This window comes from Haliotis asinina, chromosome 14 (genome assembly GCF_037392515.1).
Source record: "Haliotis asinina isolate JCU_RB_2024 chromosome 14, JCU_Hal_asi_v2, whole genome shotgun sequence".
Classification (NCBI taxonomy): domain Eukaryota; kingdom Metazoa; phylum Mollusca; class Gastropoda; order Lepetellida; family Haliotidae; genus Haliotis; species Haliotis asinina.
This window is the reverse complement of record NC_090293.1, coordinates 29,763,145-29,790,081: the sequence shown is the minus strand read 5'-3', so window position 1 is coordinate 29,790,081 and position 26,937 is coordinate 29,763,145. Positions and strand designations below refer to the sequence as shown.

Genomic DNA, 26,937 nt, shown 5'->3' with positions numbered 1-26,937 from the left:
CCAGCATGAACTAAACTTGCTGCATTTGTACAACAACGATCACGCAAATATTCGTTTGATGAAAACATACTTTTATACGAATTTAGTATTTAAGCATTTCCTATTTCATAACGGGTATAATTGTATACAACGACAAGTGAACCCAACTTACATAAATTGTAGTCGGTGAGCAGGTAAAATATGGACTTCGTCACGAATATGGCACCACCTACTTTTTCACAAAGGGAAACTGGGTCTTCAACTCGGATTTCGGAACCGATGACTTGTGCCAACCATGTCAGCGAGTCTGATCACCCGATCTCGTTAGTCGCCTCTTACGTTTGGTCACCAGATGTCTGACTCTGTGCTGGAGGGTCTGCTGTCACTGATCATGGAGTGCATGTGTCAAGGCCTGAAGGATCTGAAGTGGACAATCCTTTGCTCTCACCCTACGTCCCAAAATGTCCAGCAAATGCTCAATAGGATTCATGTCTTGAATTCTGGCTGGCCATGGTAGTGTCTCAATTGACATGTGTTGGAGGTGCTGAACAACAGCTCGGGGTCGATCTGACCTGGTATTATTGCCCATGAAGACTGGACGCGTGGCGAGAGCATAGTTATCGAAATGGGGCACCACAGCACCGTCAAGCATCAAGTTCTGTTACCTCTGCCCATTCAGTGTCCCGGGAACTGTGATGATGTTACAGTCATTTGACTGAGGAAATAATCCGCTTTACACAATGTGCCGGATTGCAGAGCTGATGATAAATGCACAAGCACTGAAGGGACTTGGATCTTAGAGCCATTTCACGTTCGTTCAAACCATCAAAAATAATTTTAGGCGACTAGATTAAATAAAGACACAGTGGTTTCAATCACACCAGGCCAGATTTTAGTTTTTCGCCGCACTCGACTCTGGACCAGACAATCGAGTGATCAACAGCATGAGCATAAATCTACGCATTTGGGATACGATCTCCTGTGTCAACCACGTCTGCGAGCCAAACCACCCGGTCGTGTTTGGCGCCTCCAATGATAAGCATGGGTTGCTGAAGATCAGTTTTAATCAGATCTTCACGCGTCTAGACCAACAGAAAAGCTTCTCTGTAGAAGTCAGAGTTGACCAGCACATTCTTCATTGACAAACAAAAACGTCACTTTTACAACGATAATTTATGCAGTTTGTGTAAATTTGTTTACTTCAAACAAAGTATATCAAGTAGAAGAAATATTGAAAACACAACAAATATTAAAAATATAAATTGTCGTAATCTCATTTGTATATTTGAAGATCTATTAAGTAAGAAACATTATTCGTTGAACAAAACGAATTAAATTCATTTGAAAAGAATGTCTACGCTTACAACAAAGATACAACTCCCTTATGAGTTTAATTCATGTCACAGAGATCATATGATCAGGGTGATTTTTTTTAAAATTCAAACCCCGTTCACTGGATCCTTGCACACGAAAGGGACATCACTCCCCCGGTCCATTTGACTAATCCGTTGGAGTAACTTATAGCTAAACTCTTGATAAGGCACAACACTTGTAGGACTTCGGAGAAAGTTTTCAAAACATGAAATAAGAAAATATAATTGAAGGATGAGCCAAGTACATTTGTCCATATTTCGATCAGTTGATATTTAAACACTTTCATGGGCAATACGTTGTACTCTTTGCATAGAACCTCCATCATCTCGATATGTGTTGATGTCATGAATGTTCTTGAAGACTCTTTAGCTCACCACACTACATATCAACTCCGGTATTCAAAACATGAGATCGGTGTACATTGACACTGAGGTTGATCGCCGTGAAAGCCTGAACCCGTTTCACCAAACACCCTCCAAGGATGCAGCTGAAATATTGCAGACCCCTCCCAATATGACACATATTTGTGCATGATGGTTTCATCAGAGACAAGGTCCCCAAAACAGAACGTGATCTTGAAGAATAGTTGCAACAAGTTACAACAAGTCTGAGTAAGTGAATTAGAAAATTGTGAGTGAGTGAGTTCAGTTTTACGCCGCACTCACCAATATTCCAGCTATATGGAATAGTCTGTAAATAGTCGAGTCTGGACCAGACAATTATGAACAACTACTGCTTAATAAGTTATGCGACACACTGCGTGTCAGTTTCCACTTAACATTACTTTTGTTGGTGGGGCGTTGTTTTACGCCGCATTCAGCTGTATTACAAGTACATGAAGGCCCGAGGTATGTTTCAGAGCTTCCCCATGGACTGGATCAAGGTCCTGTCCTCATCACTAGAGTAGTCCTCCTCCACCCACGATATGGTGTCCGAGTTCTTTAATATCGCCCTCAACATGCTCTCAATGCGTTTGTTCTGCAGGTGCATGTCGTGCACAACGTTCACGATCTTTCGGATGGCCTTGACCTCTTTCTGTATCTTAATCTGGGTGTTCTTGATTTCCGGTATTTCCTTCTGTGGACAAAAAAAGAAACAGGAAATATGAAAGATATACCACAAATATGATTATTCACAGCGTCAGATATCAACCCCCTACATGATTTGGATATGTTGAGGTATCGAACGGCCAGACTAGCTGTTGCGTGTTATAGTATCCCATTTCCACGGATGGATGCTCTTGATGTCATCCACGGGATTGTGTGGTCCAGACTCGATAATTACAGACCGTCGTCATACAGCTGGACAACTGCTGAATGCAAGATTAAAATACACATGCCCACACACGAACAAACCAAAACGCACACGCACGACGCACACATACATACCGACGTTAAAACTGTATTTCATATTTTTTGTGACGATCCGGGTTAGAATTGATCTTCAGTAACCCATGCTTGCTGTAAGATCAACTAACATGATCGGATCATGCTTGCTGACTCAGTTGACACAAGTCATTGTATTCCGTTTGTATATATCAATGCTCATGCAGTTGATCACTGTAACGTCTGGTTCAGAGTCGATTATAGACCGCCGCCATATAGCTGGAATATTGCTGGGTGCGGCGTAAAAATAAACTCACTCACTCACTCTTTCTCTGAACTCTTACCAGAACAACCTCCTCATCTTCACCCGCGTCTGTTGCCCACCAGTTTGAGATGGCGATGATCAAGTGACGCAGTGGATTTTTCGACTCCAGGTTGGGCTTGATGATCTTCGTCGAAACGAAGAATCTTTGTCTGATGACGTCAGGGAGGATCTTCTCTACATCCAGCGTCAGCTCCACCTTGAACGACACGTGGATAACGACAGTTACCTTCCATCTCAATCATTATTCAGTTGACCCGTGAAGGTACCGGGGTAGAATGGGCCTTCAGCAACCCATGCTTGCCATAAAAAGGCGACCATGCTTGTCGTAAGAGGCGACTAACGGGACCGGGTGGTCAGCTCGCTGACTTGGTTGACACATGTCATCGGTTCCCAATTACGCAGATCGATGCTCATGTTGTTGGTCACTGGATTATTGGGTCCAGGCTCGATTATTTACAGACCGCCGCCATATAGCTGGAATATTGCTGAGTGCGGCGTAAAACTAAACTCACTCACTCATTATTCAGTTCCACTACAGTGGAAGCTGTCTAAACCAGCACTCATTGGGACTGAAGAAATACATATAATCCATTTTAGACAACGTGCCGGATTGGAGAGCTGATGATAAATGTGAAAGCCACAAATAGGGCTGAATTTTTCTGCCGGTGTTCACAGATGCTGCTTTGGACAGCTTCCACTGTAAATACCGGACAGATAAGTAACTCCGCGATGGCAACCATGTTGAAACTTAGGACACGACAGAAGTGTTTTGACCACTACTGAGGACTCATAAAAATACTTAGCCGTTTCTCGCTAATAAAAGGCAAGTCACGTTGTAGGATTTGGCAGCTATGGCAACCTTAGAAACAAACAGACAAGGCGGCGGGGAAGCCTAGTGTTTAAACCGTCCGCTCGTCATGCCGATGCCCCGGTGCGATTCCCCATATACACACAATGTTTGAAGGCCATTTCCGGTGTCCCTCACCGTGATATTGCTGGAGTATTGTTTAAAGCAGTGTGAAACCGTACTCATGCACTTATCAATGACGTCTGTGCTCACCTGCATTGCCATTCGTTTCAGTGCTGCCTGGCGGAGAATACCTTTGATGTCATCCACGGCCAAACCAACCTGGAACACAAGATTCAGAAATAATACGCAGAAGACAGAGTTATGACGTTCACCGACTTGTTCCATGTCTTCATGGAAATGCAAATGGGTGTTCATTTGTTAGCAACAATAGAGCCAGATCCGAAAATATACAAGGAAACGGTCCATTAACCATTTGCTATTGGTTGTGCTGTACAATCCTACACAATCAGCCACGACGACAAGATGATCTTGCTTCACGTTTTTGACTGAAGAAACATAGATACAAGAGCGGGGAGTGAGATGGTGGTTTGGTGAGTGGATGGTTTCTGAATGAGTGGGAGAGTGAGGTTTACATAACCGCAGCTATGTCGTGGTGTGGTAGTTCAGTCCAGGAAAATCCGAAGTGATGCAGATCCCGTGGTTTACTTATCACATACACTTTTATCATTTTGGGGATAATTTTCATGGTGGACTGGCCTGCCGATGTGCAGCTAATTGAACGATTTCAAAACAGAAGTGAACCATGTTTGTCTGTTAATTTTAAGTCTTATGCTGACCTTTTAAAATGTTTTCGGATATGTACAGACCGAGGCCATACAGATGGAATATTGCTGAATACAGCGTAAAAATAAAAGAACCCACTCCCTCACTCACTCATCATGACAACACAAATGAGCTGCTTACCAATAGATTCATCAGCACAATGGATGATAGCACTACGAAGCAGACGAACAGTATAGAGGTAGCCGCAGGATAGTATAGTTTATCTTCTGAAGCCGTTGACTGAACGCCGGCGTTGAAGATGTCGTTGAAGTCGTATTCACCGATGATCATCACAAACGTCTTCATCAGAGAACTCCCCACGTCACGAAATGGGATCTGACAATAGATAGGCGTTGCGAGTCATACATCCCCGATTACCCAGTGTATGATCATACATCCGTTCAAGTGAGAAATAACCTGCTGTGTAATCGAGGGTGATCGTTACACTGCCCCTTATGTCATAAAAAAATATATCTCCGTAAGTTTGCCTTTGTCTCTCGCCTGTTTAACAAAATTGACGTTTTTTAACGAGAAGTCAGGAAAGTTATTCACTGATAACCTGGGTCCCGATTCTCACGCTACGACTTAAGCCTTTGAAAAGACATAGGGTTACGAAAGGTCATAATGTTTCGTGGATCAGGACCGTATTTTGGAAACTTACCTGGTTCTTCAACAGGACAACAAAGGCAATGGCGAAAGCCATGATGAGCACGAAGAAAACTGTAATTGCCTTGAAAAACGTGACGAGGATGTCTCGGAACATGACAACGTATATCCCCAGGGAACTGAACCCCTGGACGAAGAACATCAGGTCCGTCCAGCTGAGAAACACGGCCAGAGCAGCCAGCGACCACTGCCAGTCCTGCAACAGAGAGAGCTGATTCAAAAACCTTTACCGACACCCACAGTAGTTGGCCATACGTACCCGTGTACATGATCATTTGTAAAGTTTCCATAGGCTTAAATTTTAATGTGTCTGTTAATTGTAACTGCTGCAAGAAAAAAATGTCCCTAAAGTGAGTAGAAGTCATTTTGTATTGATATTTTGCAAACATACTGGAAATCATCTTCAGCTACGTGTACGTAATTTTCTTTCGGTTATTAGTTAGCACCAGACATAGAGTGAGTGAGTTTAGTTTTACGCCGCACTCAGCAATATTCCAGCTATATGGTGGCAGTCTGTAAATAATCGAGTCTGGACCAGACAATCCAGTGATCAACAACATGAACATCGATCTGCGCAATTGGGAACCGATGACATGTGTCAACCAAGTCAGCGAGCCTGACCACCCGGTCCCGTTAGTCGCCAAGCGTGGGTTGCTGAAGACCTATTCTACCCCGGGATCTTCACGGGTCACCAGACATAGGACTTGCTTATAATCTATCCCATTTATAGCCATGTTAAACCTGATTGGTATGGCTAATATATGTTGTTGAAATCGTTGCAGCTGTCTTAATAATCTTCGAAAAAGTGAGTGGAAATTATATGTATGTAGCTGAGATGATTCTCAGCTGGTAGACAAGTATTGAAAGCAATTTATGTCATGAATAAGTGATAACTGTGCTCTGATTATGTTTGATTTTTTGGTTGCATGTGACCTTTAACGTATGAACATTGTTCTTGCAAGAGTTCTCTAACATCAAGTCTATGGGAATTTCACTACTGATGACTCACTTATGGCCAGCTAGTGTATTTTGACACAGTTGTACATATATGATATGTTCAGCTTCCCGTGGAAGGTGAATTCTAATGGAGGCAGGTCTTTGATGTCACTTTGATCACTTTGACAAACATGAAATCATAGTGAGAACGAATCGGGATTTCAAGCCAGGATCATAGACTAGTGGCAGGCATAAGTGACATATTGGAGACTCGGATGGTGTGTTATCAGAACAAATGGCTACATGCAATTTACAACATTAACAAAATGGAAGATAACTGGTAAGGGCATAAAACAACAGAAATAAGTAGCCGCGACTTACTAGTCTGTAGCCGGTGATGGTCTGGCAGTTGTTGAAGTCGACGAGGACGAGGATGGTGAAGATGTACGCTACCCACTCAGTCACGTTGTTGACGGAAAAGTATGACAGTTTGCTCTGGTATATCTGGAACAGCTGAAAACAGAAAATGGCTGGTTACAAAGTTCTGTAAATGTCTGTAAATGTCATGGTTATCATAAAGCAACAAGCAAGGCTGAACGTGTTTGAGGACTCACTCTCGATGATCAAGTCTACTTAATGTATTTTATGGCATGTTTATTTGAACTACCCTGGACCTATCGGACCCAGGTTTGGGGTAAATACATGCGTACAAAGGCGACCATGGGAACTGGATGAGACGGCTCATGGTATCTGCATACCCATCATGTTGTGGCTTAGAACACATGATTCCATGCGTATACAGCTAGAATATTGCTGAGAATGGCTTTGAGCAACCATGAAATTGCCACAGAGATCCTGACGATTTCTACTAGGGTTGTAACATTCGAATTTGGCCCCAAACGAAGACACACCGACAGATAGGTCTACCTTATTAATCACAATCTAAAGGAGACGTAGATGGACAAGGATGTAGATGAGTTCTCGCCATTGGTTTAAATCATATTTATTTATCTGATTTGGTGTTTGACGTGCTGTATTACGCCCTGCTGAGTATTGTTCTATTTATATGATGGCGGTCAGTTTAATAATCGTAGCTGGACAAGACAGTCACATAGCATTTGGGGTAAGATGGCATGCATCAACCAAGTCAACGAGTCTGACCACGAGTCTGACCGCGATTAGTCCACTATCTTTGTTGACGACCAATTCTAACCTTGATAGGGGCGGTGGGTGGCCGAGTTGTTAAAGTGTTCGCTCGTCACGTGGCAGACTGAGTTGGATTCTCCATATGAGTACAGTGTGTGAAGCCCATTTCTGGTGTTCCCCAGAAGTGATATTGCTAAAATATCGATAAAAGCGGCCTAAAACCACATTTACTCACTCACTCACTTACTTTGCTCTTGACGGATTGATCTTTTTCCAAAACATTTTGGTTTCGATTTATACAAACATCTCACTTAGAACACACCTCATTGAGGATGCACACCACGATGAGGAATATGACAACAAACTTCTGGTTCTTGGTGCTTTCTGGTTGATGATAGTCACTGCTGATGGCATCACACGAACCCCCTTTGATGGTGTTCGCAAGGGCAGATGTGCTGAAACAAAGTGAAGTTGAAAGCAATACATGCACCCCTCAAATGCGAAAACGCATAACTAGATTTGTAGAGTGTAAAGTAAAGTACTGTTCACCACGTATGAACACTCGATGGGATAGTCTGGTGGTTAAAGCATTCGCTCGTCATGCTGTAGACCCAGTTCGATTCCCTATACTGGATACAATATATGAAGCCCTTTTCTGGTGATATTTACTGGAATACTGATTCATAGTGCGAAAACACATGCTCACAAGACTCAGACTCGTTTCTTCAGTATTGCAGCAATATTGCAGGCCATGTGACCTACGGTTCAATTACACCACAACATATTATTTTGCCACGTGGATTTGATATGAAGAAACAAAACTAATAATTAAGAACGGCGTGCTTCAAATACATCCTTTAAAAATAATGATAGCAATTTGACTGCTTGTGGATTTTGTGAACAGGTAAGTTTGATTAAGTTATATTTGTTTGGCGCAACAGAGGCTAGCCATGGTAAATATTTCGTTCGGAGTGCAGAATATTTTGGACAGGTAAGTAGTATGGACTTACATGGATCGTGAGTGGCACACAAAACCCATTAATCAATTCAGACAATGTCCTACTTTCCAGACAATGCCCTATTTTTCAGCCGATCCGAATTTTCTCGCGTCAAAGTGAAAAGAGACATGACTATGGTTATGCAGGATTCCAATTTCATGTTTCATAAGAAAATTGTATTTACAAATGAGTTTAAAGTTTAAACTTTAAAAAGATCGTATTTCTTTATTTGATGACGATGTTTAGGCCACACGTCATTAACGAGGACGTCAGACGGCCACTGTTTGAAGAGGTCGTACAATGACTTTACAATACAGCTGGTTCACTAGTTACACGGGATACATGTTCTTTGCGCTTTTTAAGTGTATTTTTGTAACCTACAATGTGATTGATATCAATACCGTACCAAACCGCCATACCTTTCTACCTGCCGACCCTTGTTTTGACTTTTCCACCATTTCCAGATTTCAGTGTGTCAGGGCGCAATTTTCAGGGCGCACAGCACGCTTTTCGACGTGTTTACAAAGGTGAGAAGGGGTGTAGTGTTGCAACATACATCTTTCAAATAGTACTGATATATATATGCAGTTGAATGGATTGGTGTCATGATTCTGGATTCTACTCATGTCATTCCGGCAAGTCGTAGGTCAGGGAAAAAAGAGACGAGTAGTTACGAATGTTCTGGACTCATTGTACTAAGTTAAGCGACAGGACGAAACCAAGTCAGCAGGAAACCAGAATACTATGTAATCAATTTTTTGCCTTTGAAACTTGTCCATTATAAAGAAATCACAGGGAAAATTACGCAAGAATTATAAAAATGTTTTTGGAATTCTCACATTCCGAATTATAAATGTACAAAGAGAGACTCACTATAGATGCGGTGGCGTCGTGTTGAGGGTGAACATGGTGAGGAAGATGATGAACATCAGATGAAGGAAGAAGGAATAAAGATGGAACCACGCCCCGAACGCCCACCACTTGTGTGAAATCAATGACGTCACAAGAGGATGGGCAAGCAGGTGCTCTTGGTGGGCTGATACCTGTTGGTACAAATCACAAGTAGTTTAGATGTACAGATACATGACATTTGAAATTGAAGGGTAAACATATTTTGTCTGTCTTTGTAACAGATCGGCAACTGAAGCGTGTTGGTATCATATAAGCCTCCAGTGTATTCTACATAGAGCTCTTGCAACATATCATGCTGTTGATCACTGAATTGTCTGGTCCAGACCCAATTCCTTATACTGTAGAATATACCTGAGTGAGGTGTAAAACTAAACTGACTCACACACTCTTAGACATGGTGACACTTGGAGAGTCGACAGTCAAAAGTCTGTGTTAATGTAGTCTCTTAGGCCTACGATCGCTTTCTAGTGAGATCCCCAGGAACGGAATCCTCCATAGTTAAAAATTCTTGCGGCGACCCATAATTGAGACACCTGTAACTGAAACTGTGCCAAGATTGTCTGATTCCAGTCCTAAGTCTGTTTAACCTTTGGCATTTCCCTAGAAGCACGTCCCTTGACAGTATATCTTTAAAAGTAATATCGTACCATTATATGCAGAGGGTGGTTTTCCTTTATTGTCTTGGACCTGTGGGAGTAGGGCGTTAGTTTCCCAAACCGTCTGTAGGAACCCTTTTGCTCTGAAAACAAAGTTTCTCCAATCACTAAACTAAAATGGCATTACATATTTACTTGTTTTAATCAATGAATGGTACCTGAGATCACAGAGGGGGTAGATTGCAGTGACGGGAACTCTCCCATTTCAGTCGTTTCGTGTACCCGTGATGATCCGAGTTGGAACTGATCTTCAGCAACCCATGCTTGCTGTAAAAGGTGACTATGGGATCGGATGGTCAGGCTCGCTGACTTGGCTGGCACGTCATCGTAACCCAATTGCGTAGGTCGATGCTCATGCTGCCGATGACTGGATTGTCTGGTCCAGAGCCGATTATGAACAGACCACCACTATATAGTTGGAATATTGCTGAGTGCAGTATTAACATACCAAAATACGAGTCACATTCACCTGTTCAGACAAGAACCTACTTTTCAGACGATCCGATTTTTCTCGTGTGAAAGTGTAAACAAACATCGCAAATAACTCTGGTTACATTAAATTCCAATTTCTTGTTTCATAAGAAAATGGTATTTACAAATAAATTTTAATTTTATACTTTTATACCATCGTGTTTTTGTATACAATCGAACCCCATTTATCCGGACGTTTTGGTTACACTCGAAAAGCGTCCGGATAGCAAGACGTCCGGTTAACTGGATCAAACAAGCAAAACACTTTTTCGCTTGTTTGTTTTGTTTTGTTGTTTTTTGGGGTTTTTTTTTTGGTTTTTTTTTCTTATTTTCTTTCTTTTTTTTCTTTTTTTTGTGTGTGTGTGGGGGGGGGTGCACTTATTCAGTGTAGTTTTGTAACGCACAATGAGACTGATATAATATCAATTCCGTATCAGATCATACTGATTAATAAATATGTATCCAGGTACACGAATTAGTCTAAACGCTCTGGACTGGTTATTGCACTAAGTTGCGCAATAGGACGGGACCCAGTCAATACAACCAACCAACAAACAAACCATTCGTATTTTGTGTCATCGCGATCCTTTGACACCACCGCCTACAGTAGTTTCAAAATTCTGGATCAGTTAAAGAATGGATGGATGTTCTTGTGTAATGAACTTACTTTCTTACTTATCATTACCAGATAAATCAGGAGCTGATCAACGATCCACACTGGACCTTAATAGTTTGGGTACTACATAGATGGAGGCAACAATCAGTGGACCCTGTATTATCAACGACAAACACTATTACAATGTACCTGATTTCGATGTGCCATTGTCATTACAGGTCGGCTGGGCCCACTCAGCGTAGAGGTCGTCGATGAATTCAAAATTGTAACGTTGCTCAAAGTCTGCGTCAGAGGGAACCTGGTCCTCCCCTGCCGTGATGCACCGATCAAACACCTCCTTCGCCACGTCTGCAACATGCAGTTATACTCATCTTTAACTACAGGCAACTACATGATTGTGGCGTGAAATTGCGGAGTTAGCTGTTTTCGATGATTCGTGGCGAATAACTTTTGAAATGATGATCCGATTGTGACCATTTATAGCTCATTTTGTAGGGAAATCATCTGGCTTTCGATTCGTTGGCCTCGACGGGGCCGTAACATATTTTACACGGTGACATGTAACTTTGATGGAGGATGGGGTGGTTCCTTCGTTACATCCCTTTCCTTTTATATAGTACTAGGGTAGGGTCTATACACCAAAATGCCTCACGAACGCCGTTTCTAAGCGATACAAGTCCCTGTGGTTCCAACAGAGGAGACTCTGCGCAGCAAACACAGGGAACCAGGCTAAACGTTTGCGATGTTGTGGAACCCTGAGTTTTCTCACCTGGCATCTTCCTGATGAGTCGACGTAGAGGGGTGTCTATTGTGACATTACCTCTCTTGTTCCTGATATGAGCATGACGTAATGCATCCATCCATTTATCTGATTGGATGATCTGACGAGCAATGTCACTGAAGTAAAACATTTCTCCTTGAGTAAGTTCCGCCTTTTATATGATCATAATACTTTTTCAAAAGAACTTTTTTTTAAGCAAGGAGCTTTATATTAACACAATTTCAAATGCAAAAATCGATATTTTTTGGTGTTTATCGGTTATTGGTAATCAAGCGAACATAAAGTGACAGTACCATTTATTGTTCTCAATGGCAAGGTCAAGGCAGTTCATGTTATTCATGTCGCGCTTGGTGACGCTGGCGTTCCACTTCAGCAACAACTGCACGACTTCTCGGTGGCCACTTGAGCAGGCCAGGTGCAGCGGGGTAGTCTGGGACGTGTAGAACATTGAATTACTGGTAAACAAGGATAAGTTGGACAGGCGCAGAGAAACGCGTCTACCAGAAGTAGGCGGCAATGAGCAAATCCTGGCTTTTTAAACAGAAGATATAAACATGAACGCTTACTTTTATGAAATTTCATTTTTTTCTCATTGCGTTTCTCTTGGTGTTCAGTGTAGTTGTTTGCTTCCATCCAAATTCTATATTAAGCGAGACTAAGCGTCAGTGTTTGGTAGTACTACAAGTAGTACTTACATTCCTCTTGTCGAGGGGATCAACAGGGGCATCAGCTTCCAAGAGCACCTTGCAGGTATTGTTCCAGCCTTGTGCTGCCGCCATGTCCAGTGGCGTCCACAGAACACAGTTCCTACAAGACCAAATGGGTACTATAAAACTCGTTCTCAAATTTCGTATTTGGGCATGTTCTAGTTTTCTGGTGAAGAACTGATGTTCGGGCCTGTGTGTGTGATGGGTGCCATTGGTGGGGCAGCCTACGCTCACATTTTGGCGATATCTGGCACCTTCAGTGAAATGAAATCAACATAGCGATCGTACTGAGATGCCGTTAAATAGAGTTGGAGCTAATGGGTAGTTTTACGTCGCGAAGGTGGGGGGGCACCAGAAATTGACTTCGCACATTGTACCCATGTAGCGTATCGATCCTGGGTCTTCGGGATGATGAGCGAACACTTTAATCACCGGGCTACCCCACCGTGAAAATACACCACCATCTGCTTCTATACACGCACGCACGCGTACACACGGTCCATTAGGTCTCGAATGACGGTGAATGGTTATGGCGGTCACGGAGTAAAGGAATGGACGTTTGAGCTTTATATATTCCCATCAAATATTCCACAGGTTTATCCCATTTAAACTTTTAGATTAAAACGGATTTGGTAGCCTAAATCAGGCACGTACTGAATGAGAAAGACGCAAAACGGATTCGGTATTTCCATATGCATGGTTGTGAAAGCTTACTTCTGCGAAACATCAGCTCCCAGTTCAATGAGTGCAGCTGCGCTCACAGCGTGTCCATACAGCGCCGCCAAATGCAAGGGTGTGTTACTCTTCTCGTCCTCGGCAAAGACAGAATTTTGACCGTACCTCACAATTTCCCGTATGGTGCTGAAACATAGACCGTACATCCAAGTAGTAAAGGACGCTAGGGAATGACTGAGTAGAGTTATGTCGCCCTTGTAAAACAATAGCAAAATCGCGACAAGCACATCTGACGCAACACGCTTACTTGACGTTGCCGTATTTCGCCGCCATGTGAAGTGGAGATTCCTCTAATTCGTTCTTGGAATGTATTGACGCCTTGTTCTTGAGGAGAATCTGTAAGAATAAATGTGTACCACTGACACCACTAGTCTCACGTCGGTTATATCTCCTATATGATTTTAGCTATAGAAGTTCAGGAAATAATCAAGTTTGGTCCAGTCAATCCAACAATCAACAGTATGGGCACCCACCTACAAATGTTGAATACGATGGCGTGTCAACGGTGATGGTGAATTTATGATGAATGTCGGAGACAACACCTCAACACAAGAAACACTGACCAAACACAACGTCGTGACTATCTCCAGATACAGAAGTTGGCCATAAATGAGTCATCTTTAGTGAAATTCTCATACACTTGTAAGATAATTAACTCTTGCCAGAATAATTTTCATAAATGTAGTTTCGGTCGAACTGTTTTCAATACTTATGTACCAGCTGGGAAATTAAATTTCCATTCAATTTTCCGATGATTAAGAAAACAGCGACTATGTAAACAACGTATACTTGGCATACCAGTCCGGTTTATAATTGCAGCATATGGGATAGAGTGTTAGCTGTATCAGTTGTCATTCCATAACTAATCAACGCAAGGATGGAAGATAATTATGTACATGCACACGTATCTGAACACGTAAGTGTTCCACTAATGATGACTCACTCATGGCCAACTATGGTTGTTTTTGTAAAATAGCTGTAAAACTACAGGACTGTGTCAGTGAAGATTAGTGATAACTTCTATAAAAATCATCCAAAAACTCAAAAAAGAGTTACACGTATTCCCTTCCAGTAGCTAAAACATCATTGATTTTCCTTGATTTAGACGACACACCAAAGATCACTGACACTATTAATATTTCATCTTTAGGAAATCCAACCATTAAGTGTTGTAAAAGACAAGAAAGAACGAAGTGACACAAGCGCCCATTGTTGTAAAACGGGTTTCGTTCCAGCCTAACGATCACATTTATGCTCTTCAGCATTCACGTGTTCATCTTGTCGTCTGCTTGGTTCAGTGGTCCTACCTTGACAACGTGCAGGTTTTTCTTCTGAGCAGCAATATGTAGCGCAGTATTGCCGTCTCGGTCGCCCCAGTTGATGAGGCATTGTATTTCAGGAACGGACAACAGACTCTGTGGAAACAAAACTTCATTGTTTATTTTAATTAATTAGTATTGTCTTTTCAGCGCATTTCTTAATCCAGTCATGCGAATCGTACTTAACAGCCTCTACCTTATTCAATTAGTTCTCTTGATATACGTTAACAAATTAGCAACGTATTTCTGTGAAAGATATTTGTCCGTGCCAAGGCCGAAACACATAGTTATGGTAAAATTTAAACAAAAAACATAGAACGAGCTTAAGGGTGCTCAAATATATGTAAGTATCTGAATATTAAGCTAATCATTAGGGAGTGTGAAACCAGAGATTTATCCAAAAAATCGCAATCACGGGTATCGATCTACGCCCTTGTGATATACCTTGCACCAATCATACATCAACCAAGGAAGCGTCAGACTACACAGTCGTAAAAGTCGTCTTTAACGTCAGTACATAAGACTATTGATATATCATGTAATGTTCAGTACTAGACTGGGCGATTGTTCTCGTCCAGTGCTGTAACCATATCTCCAGGTATATGTTAGCTGGACACACACAATGACCACAGGCGAGCGCTGTATGGACACGCTATCTTTGGACACGATCAGTAATGATCTATTTCGGCTGTTCTTTTCTACTTTCCATTTGGTGGGAATGGCCCTGGTGTTAGGTACTGTGATTGCCACTGGCACATAATACAACAGAGACTCTTGAAACAGTGTCAACTGCATCCCAACAGAACAACTAGCAACACCCTTGACCCCCTTGACCCATGATCATGGTCAACGTCGGTCGGCGCTCAAGGTGTTAAGGGGTTTCTGTTTTATGCTGGGTAAGAATACTCTTCTGAATGACCAAGGTCATGGTCAACGTCGGTCGGCGCTCAAGGGGTTAAGGGGTTTCTGTTTTATGCTGGGTGAGAATACTCTTCTGAATGACCAAGGTCATGGTCAACGTCGGTCGGCGCTCAAGGGGTTAAGGGGTTTCTGTTTTATGCTGGGTAAGAATACTCTTCTGAATGACCAAGGTCACCGTCAACGTCGGTCGGCGCTCATGATCAACGTATCAACGTATTATTTCAAGGGTTGCTTGTCGGAGACCAATCTCGATCGGATGATATCGTAGACTATTACGGTTAACAGTCCTAAGCATTAGGTTGGGTGAGAACACTGAAAGTACCTGAAGCACTGACAGATTGCCCTCTTCGGCAGCAACATAGACAGCCGTCTTCTCCTTCAGATTAGTGGCATCGACGTCAGCTCCCTTCGTCACCAGCATCTCCACTGTTTCCACGTGGCCGTACATGGCAGCTATCAGCAGCGGAGTATCGTTGTCCTTGTCAAGGCAGTCGATGTTGGCACCCCTGTGATAAACACATAGTTTGACTGATGATTGATTGAATGATTGTTTCTTAACGCCGCACTCAGCAAGGCTGACCATCCCATCCCATTGGTCGCCTCTTACGACAAGCACGGGTGACTGAATATCAGTTCTAATCTGGATCTTCGAAGGTAATATGTTGTAAAGAAATGCGATAGCAGTTGAAAAGGTGCAAGAGTTAGCCGTGGAATATAACACAGAAGTTTTATCCATAATGTTAATATAATATTAATATAATAATAATATATAATAATGTAAATATTACCGTAATATAAGACAGTAATATTTATCTTACCTCCTAAGAAGCAGCTTCGCAGCTCTCACACGGTTGAATTGGGCTGCTTTGTGTAGAGGGGTTGTTTGCATGTCATTCGAGGCGTCGATTATCGCCCCTTTGTCCACCAGGTGTCGTATGATGTCAATTTTTCCGGACACTACCGCCAGGTGGAGTGGGAACAGGCCGTCATTCCGGCTCTGGTTGACATTTGCCCCTAGACCACATGCATAGATTAAGTACGTATGTTACAAGTAAATCGGTGTTCAATCTTTGTCGAGGTCACCTGTAAATACTCAAGTGAGGACCAGCCAAACCAAACCATGGTTGATAGCGTGAGCAGTAATCAATCCTTTGAGTCAGTCATTGTTCAAACTAAAACCGTATTAACAACCCTTTGTGAATACAAACTTATACTAGTATTTGATGAGTGCGGCGTTCCGATACAGAGTCATGTACCGTTGTCTGGCAGGAATTGAGACAACGGCACAAGAATCTGTATCAAAACTACGCACTCTGGTTACACAAAGTGGACAAATGTAACATATGTTATATTTGTGATTACGCTTTCTTAGTGAAATTCTAGTACTATTTTGAGTTGAGTCGGGATTCGAACCCGCACCCTCAGAGTCAGGCTACTAATCGCCAGCACAAAGTAGCCACCGCGACTTCCACTCAGGACGCGGATCCACAGGGGGTGCGCTCTTTATGCCCTGAAAGTGTATTTAGTTACTATTGACACACTCTTGAAACGGACTGTACACGCACGCACGCACGCACGCACGCACGCACGCACGTACGCACACAAGCTCTCAAAAGTGTACATTCCTCCTTTCTCAAATAGCTGTATCTGCCTCTGTTGTTATCTATAACGTTTGTCAATGTTCCCATACTTCCCATATTCTCAAACGCCACTCAAAGAAGATGAACGGAAACCTGTCCTTCTCAGTTGACCCACTACGGGACCTTTTCTAGCACCACGTCCCCACAGAGAAGTTACAGGTGAAGTTTATATATTGCCCTTTAAATAGGCAAACAATGACACACGTAATCAAAAAGCAACAAGGCTTACAATCGCCAAAGCACTACCCACTGTCCGAATACAGCAATGAAATCGATAACAATCGAACAATTTCTTTTCCTTATTTTACCACTGAAAACGGCTGTATACTTTTGTTTTGTCCAGCAGTGTGTTTATGCGGATTCAGACGTTACGTGCTCGGACTAATGATACATGTCCGTCTCAAAGCATTAAATACTATACCTATACATGCGCATGGCGTTTAACAACCAAGACTGCAATATTCTACAAAAGACTACCCGTTCTCGGTACAAAAAGTACTTTTGTCGCAATTTTCATGAAACATGTGTTTTCCTTTTCATGAAGATGTACATTTTGTTCTACGGCCATGTCGTCACTATCAATTGTAGTTTGGCTCACATGGTCAAAATACCGAATAATAAACTGAATTGAATTGAATCAAACTGCTGCCACCGTCCCGATGGCTTCTCTTTTTTTAATCTTAACTGGAAGTTTCTCCTGCATGATGTAAACATCAGCTCGTATTGGCACTGTCTAACTTACAGGTAAAAAATGACGTCGGGAACATTTATTACAGCTTCAGAATACATGGTCAATGTCAAGTTGTCAAATATAACCAAAGAGGAAGCCACCGGCAGTAGTCGCATGTGACGTCATGTCACGTGATGCCGCCTCTGCTCATTTTCTGTCGGGTGTTTCCGTAATAGGCGGAAATCCGAGGTCGTGCTCGTTTTTTTTTTTTGGTGATTTTACAAACCTCTTGTGAAATTTTGATAACGGAGAGTGACCTTTAGGGTGTGTTTTTCCGTATATCAAAAAACAATTTTACGTTTAGTATTCTACTTTAAATATACGTTTCTAACTCAGTTACCGCGATGGTTAATGCGTATTGCTTCAAGAGGCACAGCTTACCTTTTTTAACACAAAGCTGGGTGATCTCACTATGGCCGTGTTCTACCGCTAGGTGGAGACAGGTGCTTCCTTCAACATCCCGGTCATTTACTAACTGGAGAAGCCATGTTGAAAAAAATGTACACTTTACAAGTGAATGAGTTGGATTCAACGAGATTCGAATAGGATTTCCATTGTGTCAAGCCGTTTGGGGTTAATGTTGGAGAAACAGTTTAAACGTCACACGTTTATAGAAACCCACGAAGCTGAAGTGATCCTGACATAATACCATAGATTATAGACATTTAAGTGGTCGATTGCATAAGCACCAGTCAACATTATCTGGTAACATATTGAAGCTAGGAGATTTCAATTTAGTTTTATTTCAGGGTGGAATATATAACGACGTGTGAGCTCAGTGTGAGCTCAGATATCAGTGTTGACACATTATAACTTATACGTATTCGAACCGACGTTCATGTGGTACTGGCGAACCTAAGAGCCGCAACTCTGCATAGCAAATTGCCATCTCAGAAGCCTTGGTCATTAGTACCTTTAATATCCTAAAGATAACTAAAATAAATCACTAAAACAAAGACTGTACATATATCCAATTCTCTTACCAGCTCTGTAACATTTTTATTAGGATCTTTTGCTGCGATGTCAAAAAGCATTTTGACGAGAGGCAGATTCCCAGACGAGCATGCGTGATGTAGCGGAGTCGAACTCTCGTGATCCATGCACCGAATTTCTGCACCGGCGTTGAGGAGGAGTTTCGCAACTCCGAGCTCATCATACAGAGCTGCCACGTGTAGAGCTCTCATGTTCTGATTGTCTTCAGCCTGGAAGAGCAATTGCAAAATATAAAGGATCTCTTTACTACAATTTCATGGCAAGTTATTTCACGATTTTTAGAAGACAATCATGTCTGACGTCAGATGCATCATGTTATTAGCATTTTACCAATGTGACATATCTTGCAACATTCCATATCCCTGCACATAAGATATTTTAAAGAAGTTAAATGATTGTTAAATGTTGAATATAATTTTGTTTCCATTAATCACATTACAAGAAATGTGTGATTAGTTAGATTACATGCACTTACATTGAGAATACAACACTAAAGATATTAACGACGTGTAAAATCTGTCACTGCTGCTCGAATGAAAATTTGCTACATGCCTGAATGCTCACCTTATAATTTTATTAGAGATAAGTATTTTCTCATTGTCTATTGTGGACAGTAAGTGAGTGAGTTTAGTTTTACGTCGCACTCAGCAACATGTCCGTTATATGGCGGCGGTCTGTAAATAATTGAGTCTGGACCAGATAATCCAGTGATCAAGAGCATTAGCATCGACATACGCAATTATATTGTGGGCAGGAGTGGGGTGAGGTGGGTGAGTTTAGTTTTACGTCGCACTTAGCAATATTCCAGCTATATGGCGACGGTCTGTAAATAACCGGGTCTGGACCAGACAATCCAGTGATCAACAACATGAGCATCGATCTGCGCAATGGGGAACCGATGACATGTGTCAACCAAGTCAGCTAGTCTGACCACCCGATCCCGTTAGTCGCCTCTTACGACAAGCATAGTCACCTTTTATGGCAAGCATGGGTTGCTGAAGGCCTATTCTACCCCGGGACCTTCACGGGTCGTATACAACCCTGAACTCATAAAAGTATAAGCGTTCATGTTTATGTCTTCTATTTATAGACTTGACAACAAATCAGAGGGGTGTTACTTATGCTGTCCAGTATACAACCCTTTATGGGTATAAGTGCTGAATGTATACAACAGTCTTCAAAGACACAAACCTCAGTTATGTTCACGTCTTCAAAGGCTAGGATATCCCTGGCAGCGACAACATTGCCGTGAATAGCGGCATAGTGGAGAGGAGTCTGGCCATAAGTGTCTCTCAATGTGAAGTCGGCGCCATTCTCTTTCAGCTTTGGGACACAGGAGGATCCCGACCAAACTTGATCCATCTGATAAGAACAACCTTCATCATGATCATCATGGTTATTGTTCTTGCTACTGTTATCAATGAATTGGTTTTCCTACAGCATTTCTTAATCCGGGTTTTCTCTTTTCAGTTGTCTGCAAAAGCCAGTTTCAGTCTTACAGGATATGTTTAAACGTATCTCCTGCATTCGAACTTTCTTCGTCATTTCTTGTGGATAACATGATAAACGTTTACCTACTAATTCATGAATTACCCCCTTTTAAGAATCCTAGATCCGTTACTCACGCTCTGTGGGGCGGTCCGGTCGGTTTTGAGTTTCTTGCCCCTGACGGGCATAGCAGCATAGTGAGAGGGACATACCCCCTCCTCTTCCCCTCTGATGTTGACATCTGAGGAATAAAGGAGATTAAAGGAACTCTGTACTTGCAGAGCAAACTTCGACGGAATAAGAAAATAACGGAAATATGGATAATTTCAGTCCTGGAGACTATGTTTCACGATAAAATGAAGATACATAATTCCTCTGGCACATAGTTTATCATTCATGATATAACCAATAGTCTTTCCATCTGATAAAATTGGATAAATGGCATAGAGTTGGCATCATTCTGAGAGAGTGAGTACGCAATTATCACGGCGGGGGACACCTGAAATGGGCTTCATACATTGTACCCGGGGAATCAAACACGGGACTTCGGTGTGACGAGCCAACGCTTTACCCATTGGGCTTCCCACAGTCGTTCATTGTTTGAACACAGTCGCGTGAAATCTGTGTATTACATCATCTGAGACATAAAATCGATATTGCAGTCGAGCTACTTTCAGTCTACCGCAATGGCATGATGGTTTTCGGACGAGCCACCCGTGTGACAAAGCGATTGTTCATTTAATAATTTCCTTTTACGTTCGGGACCCAAGCAGTGAGAACACTTAAGAACAATTCACTTTTCGTGTCAAATAACAGCTTTCTCTCATCTCAAAAGATTTTCCAGTGACTCCTTGAGATATATATCTGTTGACAAGAAAAGCCAGACATGATTGGCACAAATATATATGAAACCTAACCCAGCTAACATTCTCGAAATGTAGATCGGTAACGTCATGATACAACATTAGTATTACGTCATTACATTGTATCACAACGTCATAACCACGTTACGTTGAGGAAACGTTATTCTTTGGGCTCCTCACGATATAAACCTTCCTTATAACATGGCGTCAGGCTGATAGTTTTCAGACAACCAAAACAACATGCAAATTGACTAATAATCATCTAAGTGAATTTCTGGTTTGGTTCTTATTACTGTTCACTAGTGGGAAAGGTGTTTAACTATTAACGTTAAATAGAACGTTCAGACAATGTAAAATACGTTAGCATCACAAAACGTAACCTTGGGGCGACGTAAAATGACGTATCATAACGTCAGGTCAAAACGTTGTGACAACGTTATGGGAGCCCACAGAATAACGCTGTGAAAACGTGAAATTGTTAGCTGGGAATTAGGTTGTTTCGAAGGTAGGTATCATCATCACCTGCTTTGTTCTTCAGCAATATGTCCACTACATCCGGGTGGTTGTACTGGGCAGCGTAGTGAAGTGGGGTCAGGCCTATCTCATCTTGTGAGTTCATGTGCTTCTCGATATCCTTCCCCAGGGCGTTGATAATCGCCTCCAGCGTCGAGGCATCGCCCTCTCGTGCACACTAACATATGTATGACACACCGTATAACACACTGATATTCGCTAACAAGTGATTTTTAAGTGAGACTGTTTTATAAAAGCATAAAAATAAAACAATCGTTATATTTGCTAAGATTACAAAAAGTAATAACTGGTTCAGTAACCGTGCATTCTAGTATTTGGTCAGTGTTGATTGGTTAGTGGAAGCAATTCTTACGGCATGCTATTATATTTTTACGACAATAGGACAGGGCAGGACTAATGTCTTCTTGTCAAAGCATGTCTAATACGGCAGTCATGATCATTTGAAAACGATGATTTAATAACACAATTTATATATGTCGTGATGAAGCAACATTGCACAGTATGCTGAAACTGCCTGGGTTAAGAACTGAGGGTTCTGTTAAATGTGCTTGACTGGGTTCCTGTCTGGTTAAACAAGTAAACAGTCAGTTTCAATGACACAGAACATAATTCACGGAATATCGGTGTCGAATAACAAATACCTGCCCTGTTGAAGTTTCTTTGAGAAGAAAGAATCTTCTTATCACAATTAATGTCAAAGGTGACATTTGCTATAAGTTTCGGTAACCAAAAACAATATTCCGAGGTTTAAGCATCGAACAAAATAGCCAATATGACGGCGCATACAAACAATGAAACCCGTTTAACAATATGAGCGCAAAGTCTCCGTTAACGATGTCGTCACAAACCTCATGAATACGTGACGTAGGTGAGGGGTCACTTTCCTCCTCCCGTTTTATGCGCCAGGCTGACATCTTATTTCTCCAAAGAACGATTTAAACTTGGTATCAAATGGCATGGTCACTATGCAGTTTGGGGCGTGATATGAGCGATCCACGAACATCACGTGCGTGCCATGTGCATATCGAGATTTTTAACTGCGGTCTCATCAATGATAGTTGTTCGCTCTATTATTTAGTGTATTTTTACTTGTTCATGCACAGGCAAACTGTAGCGCAAATGGGTTGCGCAGCATAGAGAAAATGACCAGTCTTCTTACATGGAGCGAAGGGAGCAAAGGTTGACAACGTACTTTCCTCGCTTCAGTTCGAAAAATACTTTTTATGTCAAAATAAAATATCGTCACCATCAAAAGTATACACCAATTTCTCCACTTGGTTGTGCTCTCACATTTCCAACCCCATGTTCAACAAATACACACTTGAAATATTTTATTCAACGTTTTAAGCGCAACTCTTGGTAGATCAGACCGTCCTTCGCCTCCATTTTCTCCTTCCAGCTTCCGGTTCAAAGGAGTGAAGGAACAGGAAGGTATTATTCCGCATGGAATACTTACAGTTGCCTCCCCTGCTTCATTCGTCCATTACGCCAGAAGCGGTTTATGTAGAATAAATGTTACGAAAATTCACACAATAGCGACAATAGATAAGACAAATAAATTCCAACAGGTTCATGATAGAATTAGGCAATATGGTATTTCTTTTCAATTTCTGCTTATTCTTGTTCCGTCACTCCGTTCAACCGGAATCTGGCAGGGGTAATGGAGGCGAAGAACGATCTGAATACCACGAGTGGCCCTTAAAATGTTGAATAAAACATATTTCACTTGAGTAATTATTAAACATGAGGTTGGAAATGTGAGAGCACAACCAAGTGAGGAAATGAGTTAGTACCTTTGATGATGGCGATATTTTATTTTGAGATGAAAAATATCTTTCGATCCGACGCGAGGAGAGTACGTTGCCAACCTTTGCTCGCTTCGCTCGCATGTAAGAAGACTGGTCATTTTCTCTATGCTGCGCAACCCCATTTGCGCTACAGTTTGCCTGTGGTTGATGAAACATCTGAGGGGCATTGTCTTTTCAGCAAACAGCAGATTCGAACGCAACACAAAATCTCTGTAGAAAACTTGTGGAGAAACCTAGAGGATAATAAAAGAGCGCATTGCGCTCGATTGTACTTTCATGTGTTCCCTTATTTGTTCCCTCGATTGTACTTTCATGTGTTCCCTTATTTGTTCCCTCGATTGTACTTTCATGTGTTCCTTTATTCGTTCCCATGAGTAAAGTGGCTGGGAAACAGGTGTACAGGTTATACCACGCATGTGATTGCGACTCTTTAACTTTTTATCTTTTTATTTAAAAGAGTTTCTCATTTTATAGTTTTTATGGGCACAATTTACATTACGAATACACAAGAAACGCACTTTCTCTACGCACATGCTGTCACTGACAATGCGACGTCCATTCAGTTGAGTTGCCGCTTAAAGACTGTCTTTTTCACACACACAAAAAGGATGCAGTACTGAATTCTGCGCCTTTGAAACACAGAAATACGTACATTCGTATTGCAGTTCCTTAAATCAGTAATAAACAGTTACATAGGTATCGGTGTAAAAGATCAATTTCTTGTTTGTTGTTGTAAAAACTGCTGAATATGAATTACAATTTTAGCTATACACACTTCAAACAATAGTATTAATTTGCAAATGTTATTAATAAAACACCATGTTAGTAGAAAGTGCACTCACTACAAACAGTTACAACGTATATGTTATGTATAATAATGTATCTTTCGATTGCTTTCCATTTATACCGTCATGTAGGGAACTGTTTGCAGGTGTTTGGCAAGTAAGTGGCTGGAACTTGCTGCTTCAAAAATGTCTCATGTCCACATCTCACTTCTAGTGCATCCGTGTGTCCGCGTCACTCGTAGATCATCCACGTCTCCACGTGGCTCGTAGTTCATCCATGCCTTGCCGTAACTCGTAGGTTATCCATGTCTCCACGTCACTCATAGTTCATCGTGTCTACACGTAACTCACAGGTCATCCATGTTTCCAAGTCACTCGTAGTTCAAACACGTCCTCTCGTAACTCTTAGGTCATCCGTGTTTCAACGTAACTCGTAGATATTCCATGTCTCCGCGTAACCATTATTTCATTCACGACACGTCATGAGTAGTCGAGTGTCTCCACGTGACTCGTAGTTCATCTGAATCTCCACGTAAGTAGCTATTCCTCAAGCATGTCTCCACGTAACTAGTAATGCATCCATGTCTCCACGTAACCCGTAGCTAGTGCATGTTTACACGCTACATGTTACCAATTTACCTGCCTACTACTACTGCTGCTGCTGCTGCTGCTAATGCTAATGCTGTTGCTACCACTATTAATGGTACTACTACTACTACTACTACTACTACTACTGCTACTACTACTACTACTACTACTACTACTACTACTACTACCACTAGAAGCTAAAAGCTAAAAGCACTACAACTAGCAACAGAACCAATACTATAACTGTTGGTGCAACTTGCCTGAACCAGTTCCTGCGTTATGCGTTCTGGTGAAACCAGACTCTCAAGTGAACAGTCAAGCCGGGTTTGTCTGCCAGGCAGTTTGTACGGGAAGGCGGCCAGTGCACCAGTGACTGTGGAAAACTTCTTCAAATGCTAAAAAGAATCAATTATTTTAATCAATATTCTGGATCCATCTACGAATCCAAGGTCCTGTTTCCTAAGGACTCAGCAAAGGCATATTTTTTTAATTGTGGCATTTAACCTTAAACGTGACTGAGTGAGTATGGTTTTCCAGCAACATCACTGCTTCACACACCGTACCCATGTGGGGAATCGAACAGGGGTCTTCAGCGTGACGAGTGAACGCTTACACCAATAGGCTACACCACCGCCCCTTTAACCTTGAGAACGTCATGGTTAGTCTGGTGAAACAACTCCTTGCCTTGAAGGAATTATCCCACGTTACATAGGCCGGATTAACCCTGGCGATAATCCGTTTTAATGCCATTAGAGGCTAGGTTTTGATCCTTTGAATATCATATGCTGTCATACAAGTTAGTAGAATTTGAAAACGATATATGGTTTTTATTGTTTGTTGTTCTGTACAGTGATTCACGTATACTTTATAGCCAATTACAATATTAATGTTTACAGTGTGTATTCTAATTTACCGAATGAATACTTTATTAATGTAACTGATAATAATGTTAAATATATCGTGTACATTAGAATACATACCCTGCATATTTTGGTACATTTACATTATAGTCATTCATATAACTAGATTTTAAAACGGTCTTTACCATCTAACTACCACAAAGTGAGTGAGTGGGTTTAGTATTTCGCCGCTTTTAGCAATATTCCAGCAATATCGCGGCGGGGTCACCAGAAATGGGCTCCACACATTGTACCCACGTATGGAATCGAACCCGGGCCTTCAACGTGACGAGCGCATTTTATAACACCTAAACTACTCAACCAACAACATCATAGTTATGTGGGTGATAAAAATATGAGTGTTCACCGAAAAGTAATTTGGGAGTAATTTAGGTGAAAATCTCGACAAATACACCTCGAAAGCATTCACCCACAGTGATCAGTCCAGTAGGAACTGTAGAGGTTGATCGAACATGTTACTGACATGTATAGTGACTAGTAGTTTAGAATCAAACACACGGTATTCATCATGGAAAACGACCTACCTTCTTCCGTTTGGGGGAACCCATAGAACTGTCGCTATCCATGTCAGCCTCCTGTATGTCTCGAAGTACCCCGGGTACATGACCTCCTGGCGACTGGTTTGCTGACACTGTCTCCATTTCCATTGTGGATTAGCAACGGCTGATCGCCCACGGCGGATTAGAGGCCAAAGACTGGTACTGCCCTCTGTTAGGCATAAAGCTGAAGCTCTTCCATTTTCAACTGAATAGCATATAACTTCCTTGAGAAGCATTTTAGAAGTTTTATAGGTGCAGGGAAAACAAGTTCTATGGATAGTAAACTCTTCTATTGCTATGCTTGCAACGTTTCGGTGGTGTAGTTACTAACTCAGTTGTCAGTGAATAGCATATAGTGCATGATCAAATTATTAGTGTGAGGATTATAACAAGGCGGTAAGTAGGTTTGCGTGTATTAATGGATTACCCACCAATGAAAGAGTATGTCAGGGTCTTACCTTGACCGATTTAAAATCAGGATCAATGTGAGCCCACACATAAACCCATCGCCCCAAACTCCAACCCACCCCACCGCACCCCACCACCCAG

At 41.8% G+C, this 26,937-nt stretch overlaps 1 protein-coding gene across 2 annotated transcripts; it reads right to left on the bottom strand.

Annotated features, from left to right (window-relative positions):
* Positions 1–1,135: 1,135 nt before the first annotated feature.
* LOC137261418 (transient receptor potential cation channel subfamily A member 1 homolog) lies at positions 1,136–26,572 on the bottom strand. 2 transcript variants are annotated; one of them, XM_067799165.1, is made up of 25 exons: positions 26,374–26,572; positions 25,190–25,324; positions 21,737–21,905; positions 20,489–20,592; positions 20,055–20,225; positions 18,854–19,072; positions 18,252–18,345; positions 16,319–16,514; positions 15,823–16,006; positions 14,568–14,675; positions 13,508–13,596; positions 13,240–13,386; positions 12,514–12,625; positions 12,112–12,248; positions 11,807–11,934; positions 11,227–11,385; positions 9,942–10,033; positions 9,256–9,425; positions 7,707–7,839; positions 6,620–6,751; positions 5,298–5,498; positions 4,778–4,972; positions 4,064–4,132; positions 3,023–3,199; positions 1,136–2,430 (listed from the first exon to the last, which is right to left on the bottom strand). In XM_067799165.1, exons 1-25 carry the CDS (start codon positions 26,494–26,496, stop codon positions 2,209–2,211), a joined length of 3,666 nt encoding a protein of 1,221 aa, XP_067655266.1. In that variant the 5' UTR covers positions 26,497–26,572; the 3' UTR covers positions 1,136–2,208. The 2 variants fall into 2 exon arrangements, with proteins under 2 accessions (XP_067655266.1, XP_067655267.1); XM_067799166.1 differs by lacking the exons at positions 25,190–25,324; positions 26,374–26,572 and adding an exon at positions 22,597–22,754.
* Between the last annotated feature and the right edge of the window lie 365 nt (positions 26,573–26,937).

Bases quoted from the DNA above. Each gene is read 5' to 3' on its own strand.
- LOC137261418 (XM_067799165.1), bottom strand. From the start codon at position 26,496: ATGGAAATGGAGACAGTGTCAGCAAACCAGTCGCCAGGAGGTCATGTA. The intron at 19,073-20,054 runs GTTTGTGTCTTT...TTGCTCTTCCAG, and splicing joins AAGACGTGAACATAACTGAG to GCTGAAGACAATCAGAACAT. The intron at 2,431-3,022 runs GTAAGAGTTCAG...TTTTGTCCACAG, and splicing joins AAGATGAGGAGGTTGTTCTG to AAGGAAATACCGGAAATCAA.